Source organism: Anser brachyrhynchus, assembly GCF_964034855.1.
Source record: "Anser brachyrhynchus genome assembly, chromosome: 19".
NCBI classification, from domain to species: Eukaryota; Metazoa; Chordata; class Aves; order Anseriformes; family Anatidae; genus Anser; species Anser brachyrhynchus.
The window spans coordinates 2,511,613-2,530,795 of record NC_137712.1 but is presented as its reverse complement, the minus strand read 5'-3'; the positions used below and the strand labels follow the sequence as shown (position 1 = coordinate 2,530,795).

Genomic DNA, 19,183 nt, shown 5'->3' with positions numbered 1-19,183 from the left:
TACAGTATCACTCAGAGGAAAAGGGTATGGATCCTTTTCTGTGAAAATAGTGCAAAATTGCTGCAAAGTACTGGGAAATGACTGTGCTCAGTTCCTAAAGATCAATTTATTCACAATAGAGATGTGGGGTGAGCGGGCAACTCAGAGAATTGCTAATGGGATGGAGAGCCTTGGTGCTTCTAAGCCACTGCTGCTGATCCCACACGGGTCTGTAGTAACCCAAGGCTTTTAACGTTTGGGGGCCGTTTGTCCCCTGAGCAGCTGCACAAGGGGTGGCCCGCAGCCCTCAGAGCTGTCCCTTTCCCGTTCCCAGGTGGACGGCCCAGCTGCAGGCTGATCCTTCATCACCTTGCGGTCTGTCGATGGCCTGAATCTTAATAGCAAATCTAGAGGAGCACCTTTTTATCTCCCAGTGCTGTTTATCTTAGACTTGGCTTTGGCTTTTTCTAGATTGAGCTTGGCATGTGAGTCACTGGAAGCTATGAATTTTGCATGCGCTATTGACATTTCCCTGTGTTTTGGTCAGCTATGTTCTGGAGACCGACAAAACTCAATACGCACAGGCAGAGCAATCTGATAGAGAATATTGGGAGCATTGTTGTTCTGCTCATAAAAGGCTACGCTGAGAATATCTCAGACTCCCCTTATTTCTGTCCTTCCGCGCCTTTGAATAAGGCAGCGTACTCTTTATAGACAGACAGACACATGTTCTCTTTGGAAGACCCCGAAGTGCTTGCCAGAGGTTTGAAAGGTCAGAGTTGCTGGGATCAGAGCTTTTGTGAGCCGGCTTGCATAGGAACATTTTACACGGTGCAGACTAGAGAGAAAGCAACTGCTCCCTCTGCTCTCAAGTTATTTTTTCCCTTGCCACTTTATGGTTGTGTTGTGTTTTCCCTGGGAGTACCTAGCTATCTTTCTTTTTTTTTTTTTCCCCCTTGAGCTCTCTGATTTTGCTTTAAGAGTTACAGCACCATTGATTGTATTGGCTGTCTCTGAAAATGGTGTGCTGCTTGCTGTCTGTGGGCTCCCTGCTGCTAAATGCTGCCAGTGGGACTCCAGAGCATTTAGATCAATCGATAGGGCTATCATGGCCTTATTTTCCACACTCTCCCCATCCTGGGGATGTGTGTAACAATTGGATGGAGCACACGAGCCCTCGGATTGTCGGTTACAAAGTGTGAATCCACACTGTCTGCATCCGTGATACAGCTGGATGCATTTCTGGAGGGGGAGAAGAGTCCCTGCGCACAGGGGGATGCTATTCTGGGCCCTCTGTTATCGCGTGGCATAAAGTTCATAGGAATATTCTGCAGTTGTTGCTAACAGATGGGCTGAATCATTTCTCTGGGCAGGAAAGCACCCACTGATATGGTTGCATTTTTCCTCCAGATCCCATCTAATGCCGAGGCTGAAAGAATCACGCTCCCACGAGTCTTTGCTCAGTCCCAGTAGCGCTGTTGAGGCTCTGGATCTCAGCATGGAGGAAGAAGTGGTCATCAAGCCGGTCCACAGCAGCATCCTGGGACAAGACTACTGCTTTGAGGTAAGGAGCCTTTCTGTACGCTGTGCAACAGGGCTGGCTGGGGAGCCGGGTGCGGGATCACATCTTGGGCTCTCGCTGTTACAAAACGCTTCTGCTCTGAATTGTTGCACAGAGACTGTTCCATGGGCAGAAAATTACTTCATCTTTCCAAGGAGAAGCACACCCGCAAATCAGAGCAACGAGCTCTTTGCGTTATAACCATTGTCGCTGCAGGGCTTGCTGCTGGCACAGGTGCCGGACTACTTAGAAACCTGCATTAGCAGAGCTTAAATTTGTAGTTTATGTTCATACAGATAGCAGAAGGTGCTCGCCTCTATTCTGTGTTTACAAAGATGTTATACGTGGTCACAAAGATAGCCTGCAGCTATTAGTGCGAGTGTTGAGGACTTTGTCTAGAAATCTCAAGCTTCGCTTTTCTGGGTAATTAAAAAATCTGTATTGCAGGTGTTTTTTTAAATGGATATATGCATCTTTTATGGCACGTGGCTAGGTCTGCGCTAGCAGGAGGTGGTGGGGCACATACAAACAAGTTTGTAGTTGGATAGCACAAGGCAGTGCCTCTTGAGAATTGTTTGCCCTGCATCGTGGATGGAAAAGCATTATTCCCTATGGCAGCACCTGCATATAGAACTGGGAAATGGTTTTCCTACAGTAACAAGGTGGTTGATACTTGTGTTTCTGTGAAGAGCAGGTAATCTCTTTGTACTTGAACATCAACGAGTAGATAAACCATACAGCCGTGCTTGGGTTGTACTGTAAAATTTGATGGGAATGCATTCCTAGGATGGGCAGAGGTATGTGAAGACAACACTGTCAGTGTCCAAGAGGAGTCAGACGGGACACATGAAGATTTTTACATTACTGAAATTAGCACAGTTTGAAATAAATGAATTAAAAGATCCGTTTCTTAAAATATAAGTGGGTAATACAGAAGCAGTCTGACCAAAAAATAGCCCCGTACATGAACTCTGAAGTTGAGGGAGTGGGTTGAGGTATAAAATTTCCAGTGCTGTTCATTCTCTGTAGAACTGAGCAAGTGTGGCAGGTCAGGAGGAGAACAGTTTTGTAAATTATATGGCCTCTATTACATTCCACTCAAGAAAGATAAAATGAAGCTAGATGGAAAATAGATGTGACATCCATAATATAAGAGTTGTTTACCAATTCTGTTCAGCACACGAGAAGGGGAAGGGATATGAACAGTACTTGTAGAAGTTGACTGAGAGGAAAATTACACAAGTCATGCACTTGTAAGGAGGAAGAAAATTCCATTTTAAAGTGAGTTGGATAAAGAAGAGTCAGAAAAAAAAAAAGAACATGTTAATTGCTGTTCTGCAAATCCTGCAGAGTAAAGGAAGAATGCTGGAAAACAAAAGGAGCATTGATTTGTAACTGATGGTTACTCATCAACAAGCTCCAGAGGGAAGCGGTTAGGTGAGAGCTAAATGGCATATTGTGTTAATGCATCGGTCTTGCTTCTCCAGAGAGCCTCTTTCAAATACTGCACTCGGTCAGAAGCGAAATGAGTTTGTAGATCTTTCTGGATCCCTGATGGGTAGTGGGCAGTGCCCGCAATCCTCCCTGCGCAGCTGGCAGAGGCAGAGAGTAAGCGTTGCCATCGGGAGGGCAGCGAGCAGGGCGCCGGCGGCCGAGCGCTGTGTGCCACATCGCGTGGCTCTCTGTGCCAGGCAGCAGTGGAAGCAGAGCAACAAAACTGCACCTTCTCCTCCTCAGTGCTTGAAAGTTGGCTTTCGTTATTTTGCTTTGGAGAGTGTTTTAGAAAACTAGAACGGTAGACTTCTGATCGATCCCAAATATCCCCCCGTCTGTAATCCTGAACCTTTCAGCGTTGCTCTGTCAGTAAGTACAAGCAAGACATAGCACAGGCCGCTTTTTGGTGGAAGCTCAGCAAAGAGCAGGAAACTTGTGGCAGTTCCTGCGGTGTGGAACTGCAAAATCTCTGGTTTGGGTCTGTGGGAAGCCGAGAGGAAAACTGAAGCTGCTGGTTGGGCCACGACACTGCCATGTGTCAGAACACAGAAGAGCGAGAAACTCAGGCTGTTGTCCTGGAAAATGAGCTGAGTAAGAAATGTCGAGTGAGAAGGGCCTGCCCGAGTCACGGACAGAAGACTTTTTCCACACAGTGGATTGCGAAGAGGCTGTGGGGTGATAACTGTGCCTCATCCATGCCCTGTGAAGCTCCGGTGGATCAGTTCTCCAGGGAGGCCTGTCAGGAACAGCCAATTCTGCTGTCTCAAATGGCGAAGGGCAGCAAGGCCGGTGCTGGGCAGTGCCAGCCTCACGCTGTCCGAAATCGTCTCCTCTCAGTGGTGCGGTTGGGCACAGGACAGTGCCAGCAAGGCCAGCTGCTGCTTGCCAGCCCCAGCACGAGGTGCCTCACACGCAGCTCCTCCTGAACTCACCGCAGCAGCCCGGTGCCTCGGGACCTGAAGGGGAAAGGGCCGGAGAGGGCAGTGGCAGCACCCAAACGGAGACAAGAGGGAGGTGCCGAAGCCGTCTGCAGTGGAGAAAAGCAAGTGGTTTGTTGAGGCAGCGGGCTGTATAAAGGTTACGGCAGGGTTGTTTCTCTCCTTCGGCCCGGCCTGCCGGTGTGAAGCCGTGTGGTGGCTCTGGCTCCGCCGGGGGCCAGGAGAGTCAGCACTCACGCAGCGCTTTTTCAGTGCTGCATCGGGCTTTTTCTGCTTATTTAGGTCTGTGAAACTTGCTGTTTTTCTGACTTGCTGAGTACTTGGAAGTCAGTATTTACTTGTTTTCCTCAGTGATTGTTTTTAAAGTTATTCAACACCGTCTTCTTTCTCCTTATAAGACCTCCAGTCAGCATAATCATCTTGAGCCACCGCATATGCTGTGTGTGCTAAATATATAGTAGGCAGCTTAGCCTCGTAAAGGAGACTGGGAGTCCAGACTCCCAGAGCCTATTCCTGGCTCTGCTATTTGTGGGATCCTGGTGACCTGGGCCAGGAATGGGAATCAGGACGGAAGGGTTCTGTTTCTGTGCGGGCAGGCCGGAGTCTTGTCCTGCTCCACAGCTCGTGCCTGGGGGATGCAGAGCAGGAGGAAGGAAAAACTGCTACTGGGATGATTGCTCTGGTACAACGGGAACCTTGTAGCCTCATCCTGGCCTTGCCTGAGCACGGGAGGATTTAGAGGAGAGGTTTAGTCCCACAGTGTAAGCGGTCACCGTTGCTCACACGGCCCTCCAGACCCCGGACAGCCATCACGGGCTCTTTGGGGCTGTGCCCTTCTGCCGGTGGGTGCGGTGGGGTTGTCAGCTCGAGCCTTAACTTGTAAAATCTTCTGCACACATCGAGTGAAACAGCTTTAGTAACTCGGTTATCATCCTCTGTTCCTACACCAGTGAGATTCCTTGTAATATGCTTTGAGGATGCTGTACTTAACACATTTTAAAAATGACAAGATTTTGTCTGACTTAAGGGATCACCCACCCACGAGTTTATCCTGTACCTTAATAGCTTTTTAGCACATCCAAAATCTTGTTGAGACAAGAATGCTCTCTTTATCAAGGTAATTAATATGTCATGAAGATCATCAGTGCCATATAATATTTAGGTTAGAGCTGAAAGCCAAAAGATTATTGCAGATCTGTGGAAAATGCCATTTTTGGTCTCACGTGGTAGATAGGACTTTCGCCTCCCAGCAGATCAGGAGGGCTTCCTACCTGCCACGAGGACTTTTGCCTTCTCTCACTTGAGTGAACAGATAGTTTTGTGTAGCTTTTGAATGATTAGTTGATCACTAACTGTTTTGGAATTGAATCATAAATTTTACTGTGATAACTCAATGCTAACGTATTGACTTAAGTGTGGCAAGAAAATATATTAGATATTCAATTAAACAGACAGCTGTTAAAAAAAAAAACACAACACAAATGTAATTAACAAAGCCAATAGAAGGACGGCTAAATTGCATGTTTGTTTATTTGGATATGAATACTCCAGGCATCTGTGGGATCCATGTGTGCCACCAAGGAGAACTTGTCTTTAAGAGAGCATCTTTCCACAACAATCAAATAAGCCATAATCCTCTTTTTTGGAAAATTCATTTGTATACCGAACTCCCATCAAAACAAAAGAGCTAAACAACAAGCTAGGTGAAAATGGCCTTTGAGGAAATGGACTAACAGTATAGTTTACTGAGAAGTATATTTGACCTGTTACACCTTTATTAACTGATTTCTACGCAGGACTGAATTTAGTGGACCTCACTCAGTGTCAGTGGGAGGGTGTTTTCCCACTCTGGGGTACAGAAACCCGGCTGTGGCACCGCAGGGTGGTGTGGCTGTCCCAGCAGTGTTCAGGACTGTGATGCTTTGGATTTGAGCATGGCTGATCTTGATTCTTGCACAGCTGATTTGTGGACCAGGCAAGACAGGGCTCAAGTTCTGAATTGTTAGGTTCTTGTCTGAGCAGTTTTGAAGCACGTGTCACAGCAATGCAGCTGCATGTTGCTTCTTTCTGGGTGTCGTTACCACGCGGGTGTATGGCCATGCTCATCTGGAATGCTGTTGTAGAAGCTCTGCTGAGGAAAGGATCAAAATACAGAGCAGCCGCACCACGGGCAGGGCAAGGTGTAGGGGTCACATGCTGTGGACAGCCACTTTTGCGAGTGGTGCATCTCCTGGGCCACCAGAAGTTTGTTTGTTCGGGGACAGAGGTTCACAGGAGCAGCAAACGGGATGAAGCAGGCCACATTTGTGATGGGAAACTTTGAAGAAACGGAAAACGCATCGAAGCGTGAAAGGATGCTGAAAAGATGATGCTATTGTGCCTAGTAATATGGAGTCATCTCTTCTTAGAAATGGAAGATAAAGTGTGCCTCAAAGAATATCAGTATTACAGGACAGATTGAGTGCATTAAGGACAGGGAAGAGTGTCTGCCTGAAGGAGAGAACTTGGGGATATCAAGCGTGGGGAGATTTCTTGCATTTGCTGTGAAAAGGCAGGCTAGGCCCCTCGTCGTGTTGTCCTGGTGAGGAGATGTCTTTGAGCAAAGGGATGCGCTCAGCTCACGGCTGAGGTTAGCTGAAGATGATGAATCGTAGCAAGTGCCAGCTCTGCTTGTAAGAACAGGTTCGGGGAGATGTATGAAATTGGAGGAGATCGTGTCTCCCAGAAGCAGATAAGCGGTGTGCAGCGTGTAAACACAAACACTGTCAGACGATACGGCACTCGCAGGGAGCTCTGCAGCTTGACTGGCGGAAGTGAAACTCAGAGGGAGTTAGTTAGGTACTAACCAGGTCCATTTGCTTGCAAGCCAGACATGTACATAGAGAATATTATGGGGCATCACCAAATACAACGGATACGGAGAAGGGAGAGCAGCCGGCTGAGGGCTTTGTGGCTGGCTGAGGGGAGCCAGTGCGGGGGGCACAGGAGTGCCTCCAGCCCTCCAGCAGCGTGGTGAACGTCCTCGGCCCCATGTTCCTCGCAGCAAGGCCTTCAGAACAGGGCGTGAAGGGGGGGGACAGCAAGAAGCCAGCCTGCCGGGGCCTGGCGTTCTTCCGAAAGCAAGGGCTGGGTTGTTACAACTGCAAGTTTTGGGATGAATCTGGAGGGGTGCCAAGTGGTTGCAGTTTATCTTTAGTTCATTTAAGGATTTGCACTCTTCTCAGTAGAGGAACTTGGTGGCTTAAAGCATCACATGCACGGGGCCATTATCTTGTGTTTTCTGGTGTGGAAGAGGAGAAGTAATTGGAATTTGCTTCCATGATTATTTCTGTGACATACAGAGTTGCCCTGTTTTCCTGGTAGCCTTAGGGGCTGTTGCTTCATGCCTGGGTAAAGCTGTTTACTTAAAAAAGAAAAAAAATCCACTAGCACCTTTCCTCACTCCCCCTCTCCCCCATATCACAGTCTGCAGTGTGCTGGTCAAGACATAATCCTGTTCCTTTCCCTGTAGGTGACGACTTCATCAGGAAGTAAGTGCTTCTCGTGTCGTTCCGCAGCAGAGCGAGATAAATGGATGGAAAACCTGCGGCGTGCCGTGCACCCAAATAAGGTAGTGGCTTTGAGGAATTGCCTCTGCTATAGTTCAGTTCCTCGTTATTACGTTTTATAGCCCAGTGCATAGTAGCAGCAGGGGACGTATTGTCATTGTAGTGAGTAAGTGTAATTGTGGGTCAGCCTTTTTCCATATTTCCATTTCTTCCACAATTATATTTACGTGAAAGTGCCAATTATTTCTTTCCTCTTTTCTCAGCACATGCTGCTTCAGCTGTTGCTGTGAAATGATCAGACTTGAAGAATCTTCAGTCTTGCTTTGCTACTAATGATACTTGCCACTCAAGTAGGACTTCCCACCTCCCAGAAGTGCTGGGACAGATGGCCGGTAGCTGCCAGCGAAGTTACAAGACTGAATATTCTGAAGTTCATGTATCACATCTCCTGACTGGTGGTACTTGCAGTGTCTGCTGTAGTGATGGAGAAATTCAGGTGGCACATGGCAGTGCATTCTTTGAGGCAGTAGTGGAACGTAGCCTTCACTTTTACAGGCAGTTGAGGGTGGCGAAACCATCCCGTCCGAGATCTCCAGAAGCAAATCTTTCTCTTCACTGAACACAGGGACACCCAATATGTGTTTTTATGGCCCACTAAGACTTAAGTACATCCTCAAATAAAGTCTACAGCTGCTTCTCCCTCTCTGCGCTGGAATTAGCTAACAAAGATTGATCAGGACTAATCAGCTGCAGGATTTCACAGCTGATGAGCTCCATCAACAAGTCATTTTCTGCTGATCAGAGAAGACACAAATAATGCGATCCTGTAAATTCATCCCTGGCATCAGACACATAACTGCGTACAGGTTAGGTCTGGGCCTGGCAGGCTGCTAAAGGAGCTCTCCGTGTCTGAGTTCATTGTTCCTAGTTCGGGATAAGAGATTTCCTTCAGTGTCAGAATGGGAGTGGCAGAGGAGAGAGGGGGCTTCTGCCCCCAGCAGCGTGTTCCTGCGCATGCAGCTCAGTTGCTCCACGTGCAGCTCAGTGGCTCCAGTGGCTTTCCGAGCACAGCAGCCTGGCAATGATGGCCTGAAAGAGCTGTGTGAGGTTTGGAGCGTCACGCCATGAGAAAAGTCCTGGGAATGTGAGGGAGGGCTGGACACGTCAGTATGGCTTTGAGATGTGGTGTTCAGTGGAAATTCATTTGGAAAGATGCCCTCATCTCGGAACATGCCATTAGCTGATGGCTAATTTTCCATCTTTGTTTGAGTTCGTGGACAATAAACTCTCAGTATCTGACTTGATATTTCTATCAGGAATTCAGTGTTCTCGTGTAGTTCCTGTGTGTACTTCCTGAACCTACAGTACCCCATTGTGGGCTCCCAGCAGAAACGTTCCTGCCCAGCCTCCGAAGCTGAGCAGGGGAAGCCACGGTTGCTGTTTCAGTGAGGGCTCCTAAACAAAACAGGTTACTGCAGCCCCAGGAGCAGTTCAGCCGCGAGTGCTTTCTCTCTTTAGTCACCGCTGCAGCAGATGCCCCTGGATGCGCTTCCAGGGCGAGGTCAGCATCACTGGGGAGCCGTTGAAGAGCCGCGGTATCCTTTGCTGCATTGTTGTTTAAATGATACCAAGCCAAATTTCTATTTCTGAGTTGTAACGATTCCACTGTGTGACTCACTCTGTGTCCCAGAATTCCTCTTGATGTTTTAGTTCAGTGCTCTGGACCTGTGCCCTAAAATATTGTGAAGTTTTGCAAAAGCCTCTTCCCATGCCAGAGGTGGTTGTGTTCCAGCCACGGATGAGGTGACCCCTGAGTGTGCACTCGGATCCCTTTGTTGTCGCTCTGCTACAGTCCAGAAAATGTACTCCGGTGCTGCTGCAAAGCGGCTGGACTGCGAGGGGAGGTGGTTCTGTGGTACCTGTAACATAGCTTCTGTTCTGCACAAGCCGGTAGTTATCGGAAAGGTTCTTTCAGGTTTCTTTTGAGGTCCTCTTGGCAGTGAATTGGACGTGGTACATTTATGATTTGGACAGGTTTTATCTTCCTTGTTTCCTTTATTAATTGGCACCAGCAGACATGGAGAGCATGGTGATATTTGGAAAATTAACATAAGTAGCATTATTATGCAAATTCCTGAGAGCCAGTATTTCCTTAAAATAAAATGTAATTAAGCTTCTGCTCATTTAGCCCATCCAAAATAATTAACTTATATCTCCAGTTTTGTTGTGCGTGGCTTTGTTGTTTTTTTCTCTTGACCTTTTTTTCTTTGCATCTTTTTTTTAGGACAACAGCAGAAGGGTGGAGAATATGTTAAAGTTATGGATTATTGAAGCCAAGGACCTGCCAGCTAAGAAAAAGTACTTGTGTGAATTATGCCTGGATGACGTTCTTTATGCACGAACTACCTGTAAATTGAAAACTGATAATGTCTTTTGGGGGGAGCACTTTGAATTTAATAACCTCCCATCGCTTAAAAACATTACGGTGCACTTATACAAAGAGACTGACAAGAAGAAAAAGAAGGACAAGACCAACTTCATTGGACAAGTGAACATCCCTGTCAGCTCCGTCACGGGCCGGCAGTTTGTGGAGAAATGGTACCCTGTGGTCAGCCCCAACCCCGGGAAGGGCAAGTCCCCAGGGCCCATGATCCGCATCAAGTCACGCTACCAGAGTATGAGCATCCTTCCCATGGAGATGTACAAGGAGTTTGCCGAGTACATCACTAACAATTACATGGTGCTGTGCTCGGTGCTGGAGCCCTCGCTGAGCGTGAAGAACAAAGAGGAGATGGCGTCTGCGCTGGTGCACATCCTGCAGAGCACAGGCAAGGCCAAGGTAAGGCTGCGGCACCCGCACGCTCCCACGAGAGATGAGCAGGGGCAGTCTCCAGGGTTGGGCTGTAGGGAGTCAGCACGTTGGTTGGGCTCAGCCATCATTAATACACTGATTTTTGCTTTTTATTGCAAACAAGTCGGTAGCATGTGCAGTGTGAATTGCTTAATTAGTAAAGAGGTCGGGGGGACCACAAGATACCAACCCAAGTCCTTTTTCCCTACTTGTGGAGGCTCAGGGGCCAGACTCTTACTCTGTAAACCAGCACAAACATAAACGCAAGCAAGAAGGCAGTTTTCGGGGGCGAAGTGTAAGCAACATTGGCTTAAGCTAAGCAGCCGGCGGTGCTGGGCGTTCCTGTGGAAACACGGCAGGTTCCCCACGGCTGCTCCGCCGCACGCCCGGCACTGTGGCACCGCACGGGCGCGGACGGTGCCATGAGAATTTTGGAGCAAAGCGCGCCTCCGGGCATGCCTGCCTCTGAGCAAGCTCTGAGCCCTTGGGGTCTGTGCTGATGCTTTTAGAAGGGAGACGTGATGGGGGCGGCACTGCAGGGAGGGTTCTGGGGTGCTCCCAGGCAGGAGGTGCCGGGGAGTTGATGCTGGCCAATTTGTGAACGGTGGAAATTCAGTTTACTGGGCCACTTCGTGTGAATATCCTTCATGACTGGGAATCCCCTGCCACGTCTGGGGAAGCAACGAGCCAGGAAGAGGCAGGGAGTGGGATTTACTCCTGGTAGTGACTGGTCGGCGAGAGCGAGGGCAGATGAGCAGAGCTGGAAACGCCCTCACTGGAGAGCACAGGCAAGCGCCGAGCTCCCTGCCCCACGGCGTGGAGTCGCGGGGCCCCTCTGCCTCAGAGCATCCTCGCTGCGTCCCCCTGCGTGGCACAGTGTGGCCGCATGCGGGACGGAGGGAGTGGGAGCATTAGCGTTCCCTCTGTTAACATCTCCCTGAACTCTGCAACGGGGTGCTGGGGAAGAACGAGATTTCCAAAGCTCTTACAGCACTGAGGAGCTGTGAGCTGCTCACCTGAGGGGAACCGCGAGGCTCGACGCTTCCCCTGCAGCCTGCGCTGCTGCCTGGGATCGTGGCAGGGTTCACGGATTAGATTTAATTACCGTCTGTCGTGCAGAGAAGCGCTTGGCATCCTGGTCGAATTCAAGGCAGGGAAAGCTCGCTGAGAGGATTGCGAGGCCGGGCCTGCTGCCGTGGCAGTGCTGGTAGCTGCCCGGAGCCTCCCGGAGCCCAGGACGGGGCATTGGGGTGTGCGGTGAGGGGCGCAGCACGGGGCTGGGACACTCGGAGGGGGCAGAAGCGGCTCGCGGTGTGCGAAACCCCGCTCGGGTGGTTGTGTCGGGAGAGCATCACAGGTGTGTGCCCGCTGTGCGGGGCTGTGCCGCGCTCGGCGCATGCTTGCTCGGCTCGGCCCTGCCTTCTGCTGGCACCGCTGCTCGCTGCATCCCGGGCTGCCCTCGCTGCAGCTCTGCCGGCGCTGCGGTGAAATTGCCAGGAAGGACCTGTGCGGGGTGTGGGTGCAAAAGGTGTCCTCACCCTGACCTCAGTCCCCGTGAGTCTTGTCACTGCTCCTGCTTTTTCCTCTCCTCTCGGTGCTGGAGAGGCTGAGGAGAGAGCAAGTGTGTTTCCAGACACGTGTCCGCGCCAGCGCTTGGGATCCCAGAGGCTCTGCACGGGGGACACAGCAAACAGTAAACAGACTTGATGAATTGTCCCCTAAAATGGAGCTTCTGCTCTCCCTGCCTGTCATCTGCCATCAGCATTAGCACGGGGTTGAGAGAGCTGTCAAAGCAGCAGGAGTTACTGGAGCATGGGAGCCGGGTGGCGCGTCCTTCCTAGAGGAGCTGTACGAGGAGAGGAAGGGAAAAAACAGCAGCAAGGTAAAAAAATAATAATAAAAAAAATGAATGGGAGAGGAAAGCACCCACCCACCCTGTCTGTGTGACAGGGGTGTGCCCAGGAAGGCTCCGTGGGGGCGGCGAGGCACAGCAGAGGGCCGTGCTGGTTTTGTCACGCCCGTGTGCGAAGGCTCCAGCAGCAAACCGGGGGCTGCCCCTGCCTGGGTTTGCCTGGCTCCTGTTGGCAGGAGGCAGCGCGGGGTGGCGGGGTGCGGGTGGAGGCGGAGGAGCGCAGGGGTTCTGCCAGCAGCCCCCCCCAGCTCGCCCCTGCCCTCTCCGAGCCGAAGAGCACAGCGCTGGCGATGGGCAGCCTCTAATTTCTCTCACCGATCCAGGTTTTCTTGCGGCTCCTGGCCGCTGTAGCCGGCGCTGAAGCAGCGATTACGGCTGGAGTGGGAAAGGAGTGTCCGAGTGTCCGGCGGGTTATCTGCGAGGACGCGGTAGCAGCTAACTGCTCTTGCGCTGCCCGAGGCGCTCTTCGCCTGGAGCGGTCGGTGCTAAGCGGGGTGTAATCCCGCACCGGGGCTCAGCGGGATGCGGGGCCGTGCCCCGTGCTCCTTGGCAGTGTCCCCTGTCCCCCCCCAGCCAGGGCTCGTTACCTGCAGCTCGTCAAAGCCAGAGGCAGGGCCGGGCCCGTCTGCCGAAAGGAGCGTGGGTGGCCGGGGCAGTGGCTGCAGCTTCATTTTCTCCCTAAATGTTCTGCATCATCCTGGGCCTCATTTCTGTATCACAATAGATTAAAAGGTGGGAAATGAAAGCAGAGAGTCCTGCCTGGAGACAGAGGCCGTGCCTGCTTTGATCTCTGCTTGGGAAAGGGAAAAGCTTCATCCCCGCGGTGCCACGCGAGGGCTCGCCGGGCACCAGGGCACGCCTGGAAAACCCAGAGCAGCCACCGAGGCAGCAGCGGGGTGGAGAGAAAGGGGAAAAGCGTTCTGATAAAGGGCAAACAGCCTGGCGGGGAGCTGCCCCAGCCCGCTGGAAAGTCTGACGGCCGCCCAGAACCCGCCCAGCTCTCGGCACAGGCCCTGTTTGCTCCGTTTGTAGGGCCTGGAGAGGCAGGGCTGTGCCAGGAGGGGCACCCGGGCTCTCGGCGCCCGTCCTCCCTTCGTTGGGTGCTCCCGTCTTCCACCTGATGAAATGTTACCCGTGAGGGTGTGGGGAGATACTTAACTGCTTGATGTGTTTGCAACCCACAGACGAAACACACCAAGGCGTAATTAAAGATACTTCTGTTGCCCTGCATGCCATGGGAGCGCTCCCCCTGCCATTAGCCCCGCTTGATGTGGGCTGTGTGATGTGGGCGGGGGGGGGCAGGCTGCATCCTTCCCCCGGGGGACCGCCGGGGACTTCGGTGTCTGCGGGGTACTTCCCTTGTCTCTGTTCCAGGGCTACCTCACAGCTTTGGGAGCTCAGCTCATAACCATAACTACACTTTAAAAATGTTCTTGTCCAGGGGGTCAGTAGATGAAACCCGGCGTCAGACAAAGCTCTGACTAACCAGCTGCTCGCTTGAAATAAATATTTATTATGGTGTGAATGGAGTGAAGGATAAACATGTGTCCCTATTTGTTTGTGCCGCGAGGATTTGCTCCCCCTGAGCAGATGCATTTACAGCAGATGCATTCACAGCCCACGCGAGGCTGCTGGAGCCTCTGCTCTGCGCCGGCACCGCTGCAGCCGCACTCCCCTTGGCCACGTGGGTGCTTTGCTGCTTCGTGTGGATGCTGCAGGGACCATGCGGGAGTGCCTGCAAGCACCTGTCCAGCTGCGGGAGCTCTCCTGGAGGCTCCTGGTTCAGCACGGGGAGCGGCAGGGGGCAGGGGGGCACAGCAGCACAGGGCTCGGGGTCCCCCCCTGGAGCGCCGCCCGCTTACCTGCACCAGCAACTGCAAAGCCAGGGCGCTGCACACCTTCAGCCCTGGGTGACCCGGGCAGCAGCTCTGTTGTCCCCCACAAGGAATTTCTCTCTCTAATACTACTTTATGGCAGCCACGATCCAGCTAAAAAAGCTTTTCGTCAGTTTTATGAGCGCGTCCCTCCCCTCTCCTCGGCCACTGATGCTTACGTGTGCCTGACACTTGTCCGCCTGCAGCCCTGCCGCCTCCTGGGGCTTCCTTCACCCCTGCCGAGCTGGCCTCTGCGCTGCTCTCTGAAACCAGCAGTAATCTTATTGCCTTCATCAACCCAATCCTCTTAAGGTTAAGGCAATCCTATTAATTAGGTTTGCGACGGGGGGAACCTCCTTTCCCCCAGTCAGCCGCCCCTCCTCGGACTGGGGGGGGGAGCAGCACCCCCTGCACAGAGGTGCTGCTGCTGCTGGCCCCCTTCTGCCCTGCCCGCGGGGCTGCGGGGACCTTCCCCGGGTGGCAGGGTGCGGCGTCCTTCCTGCACAACCCGCGTGGAGCCCTCCGCGGGCTCTTGGCACCGCTGCCCGACTGCTTGGCCCTGTTGACGTGGCAGTGAAGGGCTGTTCCCGTGAGCAGCTGTCGGTTTTACGCTTGTGGCCTTCACCTTCAGCGAGCCTCCCCAGTCTCAGGCCACCCCTGGGACGGCTGCGCTGTCCGTCTGCTCCTTCCAGGCTCCTCGGGCAGCAGTTCGGTGTCCCCAGGCAGCACCGAGCTGACGGTCACCCAGCCCCAAACGGAGTCACCCAGCCCCAAACGGAGTCACCCAGCCCCGACAGCCTGCGGGAGGGCCGAGGCAGGAGGCAGGGGTCGGGGCAGGTTTCCAGCCCACGAGGGAGCATCCCCCCAGGTGGGGCAGCGGAAGCAGCGCCTGAAGCTCACCCCAGGCGAAAACGGAAATGTTTTCGGGCTGCGCCGCAGGGATGGAGGAACATGAAAAGCAGCGAGGCGCGTGGAGCAAACCCGGCCCCACTGGTGCTTCGGAGCAGGGTGCGGTGACCGAGGGTGCGGTGAGACGGGCTGCAGGGCGGGGGGAGGCTGCCGCTGGCAGACCTCGAGGTGGGGTCTGTGAGCCCTGGCCCCTTGGAGCTGGGACCGGCGGTGCCGTGGGGCTGCCTCTGCGGCAGCCAAAGCCGTGCAGGTGCCTGTGGCAGGGCTGCAGCGGCAGCCTGACACCAGCGCGTGCTGCAGTGGCTGCTGCCTGGGGTACTTGAAAAAGTGCTGGGAAGCAGCGCTGCCTCGCGCCGTCATGCCCGGCGTTTCTTTATGAATTGCTCCCCTTTGTGTGTGCAGCCGCTGAAGTTGCACCGGTTCAGCGGTGTCCAGACTGAAGCAAATATCCTTAAAATAAACACGGGAGCAAGCCTGAGGAACGCCGCTGCAGCCCTTAATTTTTACTGTAGACCTCTTCCTTCCCCTCTCAACTCTGATGTAATGAAATAAAGCATCTTATTTTCTTCCATTGCCAGGGGCCCTAACTAAAAACAGCCCCCCGCTGATCTCTGCTGCTCAGAAACAGGGAGTTTTATTGGCTTTAGTTATTGCATTTTATTCAGAGCCGTGTATGTGGGTGAGCGAGGCCCCCGGAGGGATCCGACAACTATTTGCATTCCGTTTGTGTCTTCCGAGTGCTGGCGGACGTGAGCTCCGGAGCTGCTGCGGCTTCCGTGTGTGGAGGGAAGGCAAGGCCCCGGAGGACGGCCCGGGGACAGGACCGCGGGATGCGGGGGGGCAGAGCCGCGAGGCCCGTCTCCGTATGGGATGGGGACCGCCCCGGGGGGTTCAGGGGGAGCTTCCCTGGCTTCGTGCCGCGTCGCACACAACTGGAATTTTGCCTCGTTTTTGGTTTGAGTAAATTCTGCAGCTTAGCTAAAATCATCAGAATTCACGTGGCTGCTGGCTAGAACCTGGCGCCCGGGTCTCCGCAGCTTGGCGGCCCCGCTGGCAGCTGGGTTCTGCATGGGAGCTGGCACCACGTCCCCGTGTCCCCATGTCCCCTGTCCCTGTGTCCCCTGTCCCCGTGTCCCCGTGTCCCACCCCAGCTCTGCGGCCACGCGTGTGGTCAGCGGGGGGAGGCAGCGCGGGTCCGCAGCTGGCAGGGGGAGGAAAAACCTAACCCGTGGTAAGAGGAGCTGTAAAACTCGGTGTTCGGAGATAATTAGTATGTTGGGAAAGTGACAGGAAAGAGAATCAAGCAAAGCCAAGGTCAGCGGCTGCTAATTAAGAATCAGCACCTTGTGTCATCCTGAGCTGTGGCTTGGAATTGAAACGCACCCTGGGAGAGACCCGGGAAGATAAAGGTGATGGAGGTACCCAGATAGCAGCTAAAGGGATTTGAGCAGGGGTTTAAAGTTTCATTCCAGCTTGGCTGATAAAAGAGGCAAAATGAGAGAAAATCGTGGCGGGAGGCGCGTGCTTCGCTTCCAGGAGGGATTTGTGCCTCTGCAGCTGCCAGCGCGCCGCAGACAGAGCGGGCTGCGGGGAGGGCGGTCTTCTGGTCAAAGAAATAATGCAAGTGACATCTTCTTCAAAAGCTGCTCCTCGGGGTTTTGGGAGGCTCTTCTGGGAAGGTGGCGGCAGCACGCCGGTCCCGGTCGCGGCCCCGTGGGGAGCAGGAGGGACTGGAGCGGCAGCAGCTGCGGGGCTGCCAGCCCACCAACCCCCAGCCCGTTTCTGGACGGCAGGGGAACCCGTCTGCAGCCCGGGCTTCCTTCGTCTGGGACAGAAGCCCAGTAACAAAGGGCTGTAGGTCACTGGTTTGGTGCTGGGATGATCCAGGAGGGGGTCTCAGCATGAGCCTGAGGTTCCCAGGGCACCCTTGTGACGGACGGAGCAAGTGCCTCTCTCGCAAACACCCCGGCAGGGTATGGCACCTGGGTGTCCCCGTATCTCCCAAGGGGTTCGGGGTCGTGGCTGCGGCGCTTTGGGGGCTCGGGGAGCTGCGCTCCGTGCCACACCGCGTGGGGACGGCGAGGACAGCACCCGCACCTCCGCGCAGCAGCTCCGGGTGCTCTTGCTGCCCGTGCCCAGCAACGGGTTGCGTCTTGCACGCTGTGACAAATGAAGGAGAATTTCTTAGCGAAGGGTTATTACTGCGCAGATTATTGGGTTTGAGAGGAGGGTGGTTGAAAAAAGGTGCCCTTGCTTATGGCGGTGAAACGGTGTGTCAGCATTGCTGTCTCCTGCGCGGGGACTCGGTACGAGGTTCAATGCGCGGGGCTTGCAGGGTGCCAGCAGCCCGGTTTCCCTTTGCCATCGAGGCGAGCGGTGCCGGCTGGGAGGAGGTCGTCCGGGCCAGCACCTGGCTCAGCAGCCGATTTTCCCATTAGCGGCGCGGAGAACAGGAACTGAATATGTATTAGCGCGAGGAGCTGGACGGCGTTCCTTCTGCATTACGCGAGCTGCGGCGCTGCAGCTCACACCACGTAGTGGATTTTTAGCAGAACGCACAGGGAATTGCGTGACCCTCTCCGACCAGTTACACCGCTGCTGAAGCAGGCACGGAGCTCACTCTTAGGTGCTGCCTTTCTGTTAGCATTTGCAATGCAAAGCCCGGGCTGGTGCACGGGGCGGCTGGCAGCGTGCACGCTGCTCCTGCGCCCCCCTTCCGTTGCTGCGCAGCACAGATGACAGAATTGCACGGTGTTTGGCTCTGTGCACATCAGACCCCAAATGTGCCCAAAACGCGCGCTGTAGCAGTGCTGTTTATTTCCATGAGTACTGAGGAAATGGGATGCGGGAGCATCTCGATGCCTATTACGGGCTTGATTCCCAGCCCTGAGCCGTGGGGCACAGCCCGTGACAGCGGAGCACGCCCCGCTTTTGCACCCAGCGCAGCTAGATACCGACGTGGCCACATTTAGCAGCGGAGAAAAGATTTCACCCACAAAACGTGAGGCTGAGAGGAGACCCCCCCTGAAAGCTGTCACTGATGCGGGGGCAAATGCGGTGCGGGCGTGGAATGGATCATTTTGGGGTGCAGAAGTTGTAACTCCCCGGAGACTGATTTCTCCTCTCCACTCTCCGAGGGTCGGAGAAGCAGGAGAGAAGTCAGGCCGGCGGCAGTGCAGCGGGCACGGGGGCTCGCCGCAGCGCCTCGCCCCCTCCTGCACCGCAGGGAGGTGCCGGAGGCGGGGAGCCGCCCGCCCTGCTGCACGCAGCGTGTCGGGACCTGGTGACCCACCGTGGGCTTTGCTTTCCAGGATTTCTTGACTGACCTGATGATGTCTGAAGTTGATCGCTGTGGTGAGAATGAGCATCTCATTTTCAGGGAGAACACGCTAGCCACCAAAGCAATCGAAGAATACCTGAAGCTGGTGGGGCAGAAATACTTGCAAGATGCCTTAGGTAGGTACAGAGGGGTGGCGGGGCTCTTCCGCGAGCTGCCGGCTGCTCCGCGCGGTGCGGGGCCGCAGCTGAGTCCTGGTGGCCATCAGAGGTGCTGGCGTTACCTGGCAGAGGGTTTCTCTCACAGTGCAAGAGAAGCCTGAGCCCGTGTGCCGTCTGCCCGAGACACGGCTGGCTGCTGAGCGCCGCAGCCCAGCGCCTGCTGCCGGGGCTGGCAGGGGGGCCCGGGGCCGGGGCGGCCGCAGCGGGCGGCGCTCAGCTCTCGGGTGAAGGTCGCTGCCGAGCTGGTGCGCTGATCTGCTTTCAGAGGAGGTACCAAGTAGATACCTGAAGGCACGGTGCTGTCTGCCAAGTCTTCTGTCTGAGCTCCGGCAGTGTCACGGAGGCTGATTGAATCCCTCCCCTGATTGCACAGCCCCAGCCGGAGACGCTCCCCCCGTTCCTCGCAGCAGTCAGATGAAATCTCCCAAATTGCGGTGATGAGAGTCGCCTCCCTGATGGCGCTGGGAACCCTCCTGGTGCTTTTCCGAAAGGGCTGCCTATGCTCACGGCTCCAAAAATATTTCTCCCGATGCAAATGAAAATAATGAGAGGTTCCGCTTCTGGGCAGGTCAGGAAGGAATGGCTGCGCTGCTGCGTGCAGCCAGCACAGCGCGAGGCC

The 19,183-nt window shown here is 54.0% G+C and overlaps 1 protein-coding gene across 16 annotated transcripts in view; it reads left to right on the top strand.

Annotated features, from left to right (window-relative positions):
• DAB2IP (DAB2 interacting protein) overlaps positions 1-19,183 on the top strand; it is a 224,554-nt gene that overhangs the window by 180,166 nt on the left and 25,205 nt on the right. For all 16 annotated transcript variants that reach the window (XM_080562025.1, XM_080562020.1, XM_080562024.1 and 13 more), the window contains 4 exons: positions 1,390-1,543; positions 7,484-7,582; positions 9,805-10,359; positions 18,378-18,522. In XM_080562025.1, coding sequence (XP_080418151.1) covers positions 1,390-1,543; positions 7,484-7,582; positions 9,805-10,359; positions 18,378-18,522 — 953 coding nt within the window. The remainder of the gene's footprint in view (positions 1-1,389; positions 1,544-7,483; positions 7,583-9,804; positions 10,360-18,377; positions 18,523-19,183) is intronic.